The sequence below is a fragment of the Anguilla rostrata genome, chromosome 8 (genome assembly GCF_018555375.3).
Source record: "Anguilla rostrata isolate EN2019 chromosome 8, ASM1855537v3, whole genome shotgun sequence".
NCBI classification, from domain to species: domain Eukaryota; kingdom Metazoa; phylum Chordata; class Actinopteri; order Anguilliformes; family Anguillidae; genus Anguilla; species Anguilla rostrata.
In genome coordinates, this window is record NC_057940.1 from 1,689,967 (window position 1) to 1,699,869 (window position 9,903).

A 9,903-nucleotide genomic window follows, 5' to 3' on the forward strand; every position below is an offset into this window, starting at 1 on the left:
CAGAGCATGAGAGCCGAGGAGATGAAGAGTCCGTCTGACAGTCTGAGACCGGCACCGTTCAGCTCCGAAAGGCACCCGCCGCGCGGGTGGGGGAGCGTCGCGGCCGCTGGTTACGCTGTCGGCAGCTCTGTCGCAGGCGAGGGACACGGTGCTGGGCCAGAACAGGAAACAGGAAGTGGAGATGACACACACAAAAAAACGGGCTTCCAAACTCATTGCCAAAACAACAAAAAACTGCCTCGTAAAATACTTCAGTAGGCCTACGCAGCAGAATCAAGGTCTGTAATAAAAACTTTAGAAATAAGTAGAAATAACCTTCAATCATAATAATAATCATAATAATAAAGCTATATGTTGTTGGAGTCTTTAATAAACAGCGTAGAAGACACAGTATACTTAATTAAACCGTTTTGTGCGTAAAGGCTAATTATGCTAACTTTCTATGACAGGGAAAGTTCAGCGTATCTCCATAGAAACGTGACAGTACATGGGAGCGAACAATCTAAATTTGTGTAAAACTCCAGGTATCCGCTCCTCAACACAAAGCTGTCAAAAAAGAACTCGATGTGACATAAATGAAGCCTCATCACAAGCGTACAGCATTCGCTCCAGTTCAGAAATAACTGCTTTTTTATACGAGGTGATCTGAGCGTGAGGCAGTGTCACATGACGTTTGGAAAGAGAGTGGCTCTGCTGATTGGCTATGCCAGGGGTTCTTAAGGTCGGTCCTGAGGCCACGCTGCAAATGCTGGTTTTCATTCAAACCTCATTTGCCATCGCTGAATTGTGCATAAGCTGCCGATTGTGCTTAAATAGACACTATTAATGGCCATTGAGAGTTGACTTACCCCCGAAAAGCCACATTATATCATAAGTGGATGTTCATGCCATGGAGAATACACGTCCCATACAATCCATGACTCATATCAGGCAGGTCAACCCCTGCTTTATATTTCTGTGATGTACCATATGGAGTCGTTTAGTAAGAGTTCACACTTTTAATTGATTAAATTATAGACTGGTTATGCCCACACTTTTCAGGAAATAGGACACTCAAACTAAGCTGTTTGTTGAGATAGAAGACAAAAAAACTGTAGCAACCCACAATTAGTAGTAAATAAATAATTGGTAGGAGAATGTGTAATAATTATAAATACACAATAACAAAACGCAGAAGCTCTGCAGAACCAGGGTTGCTGATATAAAACAGCCTTTTTGTCACTAAGTTCTGGGACACATTCTCCTCGCGAGCGGAGTCCTGTTCCTAATGCGTGCTCGTGGGAGCAGCTCGAAACCCCGCCCCTTTTCGGGGTCAGTCCCAATCGCGCACTGACTGTACTCTCCCAGTTCTGCTCAGAAGATGCCGGGTGTCCTGGTTTGTTCCAGAGGGGCTGGCGAGAGTTCCAACAGCCCGCGTAACTTCCCCTGGGTTCAAAAAAAAAATACTTCCAAAGACTCAGCGCATCCTACCTGAATTCAAATCGTGGTTCATTGTGTATACGCACACACGTCTGATTTTTATCGCCATTTTAGAATGCAGGGACTGCGTGCAATCGATTTTCCGCGCGCAGAACAAAATATATGTTAAGTGAACGGCCTGCAAGCCATTCTTAAAAGTCGTTATTACTTTTCTTAAAATATGCATCAGCCAGAAGAATTATAGCCCCCCTGGTAGCCTTTCTGATTTCGCCTTTAAAAAGTTCTTATTAAACAAGTCCTGCTTTTAAAGCAGGCCTGTGCTTTTTTAAAAATGTATTTTTATTTTATTTACAACCTACCTTGCAGACCTGGGGATACGGTTAGTAAATATTTAATAACACTTTGTATAAGATCGAGGGGGTCGTGCAAGGTGCTGGCAGAGGTTTTTTTTATTGCCATTACAAATACATAATGTACCGGCCTCTGCAGCGCGTGCGGTTTTACGCTGTTCCTTTTCCCGTTTGTCTCCACCCTACCCTGCGCTCCTCGTCTCCGTTTCTGAAGATACGGACTGAAGCGCTGCTGGTTTGAACCGAAACCGCGCGGAGATCACCCCGTCTTCAGACCCCTCATGTCTGGGTTAAACCTCGCGCGTAATTAATTATTCAGCGCGTCGTTAGCAAGTTTTATGTCACCGATACCCTGTTGCTAACGCCAAGGCACGGTCGCGTGAGCCACGTGCTTTAATAACGGCACGTGGAGGTGCCGCTCTGAATTGTCGGATGTGCGACCAGTGCCATATTTTAACGGTCTTTTTGACCCTTTTGCCACGTGCAGTCCTTAATGAAAACATTGTCCAAAATGTGCGACAGTTCCCTCCGTGCACAGGTTTGATTTGCAAAGCCTCTCGCTCTGTGGTATTCACCTCCAGGTTCTGCAGGCCACAGTGTCTGCAGCAGGGGCGCAGGTGGCGGGGGGACGGGGGATACGTCCCCCCCATTTTCATAGGGACCCCAATCTGTCCCCCCGGATCGGGGTAGTTGTATAAGCTTAAAAGTTTAGACCTTTCTTTTGCTCACAGTTTGGTCCCCCAAAGTTTCAGTCGCGCTCTACACCACACCACACACAAAGTAATGCATAATCATTCACTTAGATATACTCTGTTAATTAGTGTCTAAATGAACACACAGGAAGTGAGGTCGTCGGCTTCACACGTTACTTTACACGGTACTTTGCTTGTACTGTTGCATCTGCATCTCCAGTTTCCCGTGCGACTGAGTGTGACCGTCCTCTTTCCTAACGCAGAACCATTAAAACGCCTGAACACATTACTCTGAAGAGCCACAAACGGTGCCAGCCGAGAAGCGCTCTGTTCCGAAATCCTCTATTAAAAACATAAACAACACGAGCAATCAGCCAGCATGTGGGGTGTGCGGGGAAGTGTGGCCTGTTTGGGGTGCACGGTGGATAATTTGGTAATATATTAGAAGTGTGCTCAAACTAGTTCACCATTACAGGTCTCCTCAATTGATTACACACAAGCTGGCCTTATGGACACTTCTTAAATGATTAAAAAAAAACTTGAATCTTATGTATCAATGATAATCACTCTGCAAGAACTATATTCATATTTTGTTTGTTCTCACTCTGATTGCATTCTCAGATTACCATTTTGCAGAATGCTAAACACACTTCTCCTTTGAAAGCACAATCCAAAATGGTTGAACGTTCTGAGTTTTGTGTCTGTAGCTTATAGTTTTGAGAAACTTACGAGCAGTTTTAGGAAACGTGTAAACAGTTGAGAAAAACTGATGTGTCAATTCAGATAGTGCTGGCGTTCAGTCTTTCTGGCTGTTTAAAGGTTGTAGTTTTGAGAAAATCAACTTTCAGTTTTAGGAAACGTGTTAGCGGTTATGAGAAACTGTGCGGTGGTAATGCAGCTGGTGCTGGTGTTCAGGGTTCCTGGCCTGGTGCGCTGCTTATGAATTGATTTTCAGCTGAATTTTTCACATATAAGCCCTGAAATGGAGTTCACACTTTTCTTTGGCTGTCCACGCGTTCGCCCTCCTCGCGGACCTGCCTGGGTAACCCCTCCTAACCCAGGAAGTCCCCTCGTCACACCCCCGCCCCTCAGGTATCTCAAACACCCCTCTGCAGCTGTGAAACCTGGTGTTAGCAAACCACAGGCACACCTGTGTGGGAAAGGTGAGCTGCCATCTACAGGTTAACTGGGACACAGGTGAGCTGTCCTGTTCACCTGCATACAGGGAGTGACAGGGAAACCTGGTATGTGTGTGTGTGTGTGTGTGTAGGTACAGTATGCATAGGTGTGTATGCGCATGTGAGGGTGTGTTTAGGTCTGTGTATGTGTGTGTATTTGCATGCAAATGTGTGTGTGTAGAACAAGGGGACATAAATGCAAATGAGCAGAAGGTAAATTCCGTACAGACATTAGGAAGAATGTTTTCACCTAGAGAGTAGTCACTGTGTGGAACAGCCTGCCAGGTCACACAGTACAGACAGAAACTGGGGGTTTTCAAGACCAGGCTTGATACTGTGTTGGGTACTATCTGATCTGTAGGTAATCAGGGCACTAATTTAGTCAGGAAAATAGTGAGCATTGTTGGGCTGAATGGCCTGTTCTTGTCATTATGCTATGTTATGTTATGTTATGTAATGTTATACAGAGCTCTCTCCCTGCACAAAAATTTCCAAAGCTTTTTGTGCGTAGATGAATTTGTATTATTCCTCGATTTTGGAGCTCTGTGTTCAGACTCTCTGAATGCTTACGGTGCTCGTTGTGTCTCTGAAATCGATGTATCTAAAAAAAAAAAAAAAAAATTGTCCCTCCCTTTTCAGATCAGATGATTATTATTTTTGTGACTGTAGCAGGAAGTGGTGTTAAGTCTCAGCGGGAGGTTTTTCTGAGGAGTTTTGAGAGTTCAGATTCCTCCGCGGCTCTTTTTAAGAGTTCCCCGGTTCCTCTGCCTTTATTCCGCGGATCGCACCGTGCGCTCCTCTTTCAGAACTTTCTACGGTGATACCTGCGAGTGGAGAGCAGTCACTGTTTCTGAAAAAGCAGGAAGCTTTCACCCACCAGAACAAAAAAGTAAAAAAAAAAAAAAAAACAATGAAGAAGGAGGAAATAAAAGCTTGAAAAAAAATTTTTTTTTCTTTTGGAAGGCTCCCAAAACTAAAATAAGAGGCAGAGAAAGCCCTTCGGCTGGGAGGAACGAATGGAATTGTAAACATCAGAGAGCTCGGCAGCCGGCTCAACCCGTCCGTCAAGTTTAATCGCCTCGCGTTTAAAACTCCCACCGAGATCTCTTTCCTTCTGCGCCCCGCCCTGCCCCTGAGCAAACAGCGCTCTGCCCCCGCCCGCCTGAGCTGCGGTCGCTAGGCTAACGGTGCCCGTCGTCGCCCCACGCTGGGGGGACCCGTGCGGCCGATCAGTTTTAGTGTTGTTGTAGTGTTGGTACCTGCGAGGAAGTGGCCTTACGTTGTAATTTATAGCCTTAAAGTCCGGTTTCACACTGCGTGTGAACGAATAGTCCTGCCGTAAACACATCATTTTGTGAGCTTCGCGTGAAGGATGGAAATTAACGCGCTAATGTGTGAGACGTTCAGGCCTGCTTTCTGTATTGTTCATGGTTGTAACTTACATTATTGGTAGAAAAACAAAATTAAATGAAAAAAATGTTTTTTTTCTCTCACATTTATTACAACAAAATGAATATGGGAACACAAAATCTCTATAAAAATCTATCAAAAATAATTTTTTTCTAGTGCAAGGCTTATGCTTATATTTTGCTTATATGCTTATATTTTGATACATTTTTCAACATGTTGTTTGATCATATGCAAAACATGTTGGTTGATCACATTTCAACTGAACTATTCAACTTAATTAGAAAAATAAGACATTTCCTACAATACAGTCAGGGATGGGCAATAATACTCACTAATAGCCTCTGAATTCTGTTTCTGTTTAGCAAAATAAATTCTACAGAAGACACAGTGTTACAAAATGCAGTATGGACGAGCAACCCATGTTATGCATGAAATGCACACATTTCAAATACACATATTTGAGTATTTTAATTATTGCCCATCCCCAAGTACAGTATATTCACACTGCAGAGAAATTAATAGTGGGTCGTAGACAGACAGACAGGCTACAGACAGACAAACAAGCAGACAGGTTACAGACGAACGGATAGACAGACAGACAGGCTACAGACAGACAAACAGACAGGCTACAGACAGACGGACAAACAGAAAGACAGGGTACTGACTGGCTACAGACAGACAGACAGGCAGGCTACAGACTGCTGTGGACGGTTCTTAAACAACCTTCTGGTTTCTGTTGGGGCTTCTTCTTCTCCGGTTCATCGAGGTCTCCTGCTCCACCTGGGATCTGGAGGTCGGTGCACGTAGGAGACGTGGGACCCCCACACAAACTGGCGTATCGGGACGGGGACGGGGGTGGGGGTGGGGGCGGGGTCAGGGGGGCAGCTGCTGGTCAGGATGGCCCCGCCCAAAACCAGCAGCGCCCCGGCCATATAGCCCACGTAGAGGGCGGCGCCCAGCTCCCCCTTCTGGCCGGTGGACACCAGCGGGTTGTAGAACCCGGTCACCAGCGTGGAGGTGGTCCAGCAGACGGGCACGAGGCAGAGGACGCCAGCCGCGATGAAGGCCACGCCGCTCCCGATGGCCACCCGGGCCTTGGCCGCCGCGTCCCGCCGCAGGAAGTTGGTGCAGCTGGCCCCGGCCACGCCCAGCAGGGCCGCCGCCACCGCCACGGCGATGGAGACCACCACCAGGGCGCGCGCGGCCTGCAGGTCCTGCGGCAGGGCCAGCAGCGAGTCGTAGGCCTTGCACTGCATCTGGCCCGTGCTCTGGAACACGCAGTTCATCCACAGGCCTTCCCAGAATACCTGCGCCGTCACGATGTTGGAGCTGATGAACGCGGTGACCTTCCACATGGGCAGCCCGCAGATCAGCGCCACCCCGGCCGACCCCACGCCCGCCAGCGCGAACCCCAGGGCCTGCCTGCCCCCGGAAACCATCGCCACGGCAACTCACGTCTCCCCCTGCCCGGCGACCATCGAATCGGCTGAAGCAAACGCAGCGTCCAGGAAGCGAGCGCAGCGTCCAGGAAGCGAGTCTCTCTCCCCACTGCAGCTCTGCGTACTGAGGCTTCGCTTGGAAGGGGGAGTTGGCCTCTGTTCCTTTCAGGAATGAAACCGGTTTTCCCGGGGAGGCGTGGGGTTGCGGGGGCGTGTGCGTGTGAGTTTAGGGGGGGTTGGGGAAATTCTAGACGGGCCGGATTCCTTCCCTCCCCGCCCCTGTGAGGGATGTAGAGAGGAATGCAGACGAGTTTTGGGGTGAGAACCAGGACAATTTCTGAGACCAGGCGAACGAGAAAGACACCTGGTCATGTGATCAGGCCCCAAACTGACATTTTAAAACAAAATCAGAGATGTTTAAAATGTTTTTGAACATTTTAACACCCTGGAGAAAGATCAAGAAATTGATGTGTCATTTTTAGAATTAGCCGAAAGGGCAACCACTGGTTTTAACTATCTTGCCTGATTTTTTTAAAACACCTGGAACTTCTATGTCTTTCAGACTGTAGTGAAAGAACACAGACGTACTGGGTAATTCCAAGCAGTCAGCACAACTGTGAAGAAGAGGGGTTCGGAATCCGAAGTGCTTTTCAGTGGTTTCCTTGAAAAATTAAATGAACACTTGCTGGTTGGCATCAACTGTTATACAGGTGTGTTCTGTCCGAGAGTAATGTCCTCTGTATTTGTGGGCCCTGGTTTAGAGCAAGGCCGCCTGACCATCCTGTAGGTTTTCATTTCATGTAATTTGGCTCACCTGACTCTACTTATCAGCAGCTCGACGAGATCTCTAGCTGTTGAAGGAGGTGCGTGCTTTGTTAGGGTTGAAATAAAAAACCTTGATGTCCAGGAGCAGGGTTGGGCAGCCCTGGTTACGATCTACACGCCACTCCCAATCTCACAGTTCCAGAACAAAGCGGTTCTGCCTCACAGTTCCAGAACAAAGCGGTTCTCTCTCACAGTTCCAGAACAAAGCGGTTCTCTCTCACAGTTCCAGAACAAAGCCGTTCTCTCTCACAGTTCCAGAACAAAGCCGTTCTCTCTCACAGTTCCAGAACAAAGCGGTTCTCTCTCACAGTTCCAGAACAAAGCGGTTCTGTCGCAGGTGTTCTGCAGTCCCAGCTTCCTCCAGAACAAAGCCTTGGCTGTCACAAAAAAGGTATTGCCAAAGGTGGCAAACACTTCTTCAACAAACAAAAAGGTGTGTGTGTGTGTGCGTGCGTGCGTGTGTGCATGCATGTGTGCGTGTGACTGTATTGTAGAGAGGGTTTGTTTTTCTTCCTGGTGTAAATCTGTTCCTTAAATTAACGTGGCACCGATGGCGGATGTTCAGAGACTCAATTTCTGATAAACTAGGACACTGCCAAATGATGTACAATTACATTTTATTCACAAAACTCATAAATACACGTAATCTGATAACACTTCACTGAAAAAACAACACATTAGGAAACAGCATTGTCTCACATAACAGGAAATCCATAATAGATGACAGACATACTTTTTTTCACTCGCAAAAGGAAAGATTTTCTTTTGATCAATCGGTATGAATAGAATCTGGTCACTCGGTACATTTACAGTGATTAATTGTGACAGAAAAGCACAGTAGTCATCTTTTCACATTTCCTATTGAAATATTGGCATTTATAACGTAGCAGAAGGGAGTAGCATTATTATCATCTTTATGAACGCTCCCATACACGGACCGCCGTGGGCAGAGCAGCCAGGGCTGAGACTCACGCATACAGCTGGGCTCACGTTACCGTGGCGATGGAAGATGGAGGCCCGTCCGAACGGGGGGTGCGGGGATCGGGTACCAGCTGGGGCACTCGCGGTTCTCCCGCTACAGACCGGGGGAGGGGGTTCAAAAGTCAAAAGTCACATCCCAGGGGTGTCCAGAGAGAGAGAGAGAGAGAGAGAGGGAGAGAGAGAGAGAGAGAGAGAGGGAGAGAGAGAGAGAGAGAGAGAGAGGGAGAGAGAGAGAGAGAGAGAGGGAGAGAGAGAGAGAGTCCGGTCGCTGTTCCACGGACCTTTCCCCCTCAGTCTTTTTAAGCGGGGGGGAGAGACGCCGGCGCCTGTCTGAGGAGGTTCGAGGGGGTTCTCACAGGTACCCCGAGGGGGCGTACTGGCTCCTGATGGTGGGCGCGCGGCTGGGCGGGGCGTAGGTGGGCGCGCCGCGGCCGGGCGGGGCGTAGGTGGGCGGGGCGTAGCCCGGCTGAGCGTAGTTGGGCGGCGGGTACTTGGTCGGGGCGTAGCTGACGGGCACGTAGGGCCCCGGCGTCATGGTGGTTCCCGGGTACGGGTACTGCCCCGGGTAGTACCCGTACCTCCTGCTGTCGGGCGGGCAGGAGGTGCAGAGGATGGAGCCGCCGGCGATGAGCAGCAGGGCGGAGCCCCAGCCGATGTAGATGCTGGCGCCCAGCTCCCGCTTCTGCGTCTCGATGGTGGCGGGGCTCTCGAAGTCCGAGATGGTGTAGGCCGCGGACCAGCAGACGGGGATCAGGCAGAGCACGCCCGCCACGATGCAGATGGCCCCGCCCAGGATGACCACCTTGGCCTGGGACGCCTCTTTGGACAGGCAGCTGGTGCACTTGCCGCCGACGAAGGAGAGGGCGATGCCGAGGACGGCCACCACCACGGAGCTGACCACCAGCGCGCGGGCCGCCTGCAGGTCCTTGGACAGCCGCAGCAGGAACTGGTGGATCGAGCACTGCATCTGGCCCGTGCTCTGCATCACGCAGTTCATCCACAGCCCGTCCCACACGATCTGGCCCGACACGATGTTGGCGCCGATGTAGGAGGTCACGCGCCACATGGGGATGCCGCAGGTCAGCGACACCCCGACGAAGCCGATGAAGCAGAACACCTGTCCCGCCACCTCCTTGCCGATGCGGCCCATTTCTTTTTCGGCCTTCCCTGAGAGAGAGAGAGAGAGAGAGAACGAGGGAGCAGCCGCCTGTCTCCTCTGCCTGAGAGAATGAAGTGGCCGGATCGGGTCGGGCGCTGTGACGCAGAGTGAGGATGAGCCGTGCCTGTTTTTCGTGGAACGTCGCGGCGGACGATCCGGCCCAGCCAGATTCCTGCCGCCACAGGTGACGGCGTTCCCGAGTATCTGTTTGTGCGCGCTGTCTGGGAAACCAAAGCATTCCACACCCCCGTGGTCACGTGAGCCTGTGACTGATTCTCCATCCTGTCCCATCTTCATTACACTGCGCTACATTCCCCATCCTGTCCCATCTGCATTACGCTGCGCTACATTTCATCAGTGTTTTCAGTGGGTTAAAGTCGCTAACCTATTCGGCTAACCAGCTGACCGACTGCCGTTTGGTCCAGTCACTTTTCTCCGCGCTGTTGCTAG

At 49.7% G+C, this 9,903-nt stretch overlaps 1 protein-coding gene across 1 annotated transcript; it reads right to left on the reverse strand.

Annotated features, from left to right (window-relative positions):
* Window positions 1-5,101: 5,101 nt before the first annotated feature.
* LOC135262285 (uncharacterized) lies at window positions 5,102-9,673 on the reverse strand. The gene is made up of 3 exons (XM_064349289.1): window positions 8,648-9,673; window positions 8,309-8,388; window positions 5,102-6,499 (listed from the first exon to the last, which is right to left on the reverse strand). Exons 1-3 carry the CDS (start codon window positions 9,442-9,444, stop codon window positions 5,808-5,810), a joined length of 1,569 nt encoding a protein of 522 aa, XP_064205359.1. The 5' UTR covers window positions 9,445-9,673; the 3' UTR covers window positions 5,102-5,807.
* Window positions 9,674-9,903: the final 230 nt, after the last annotated feature.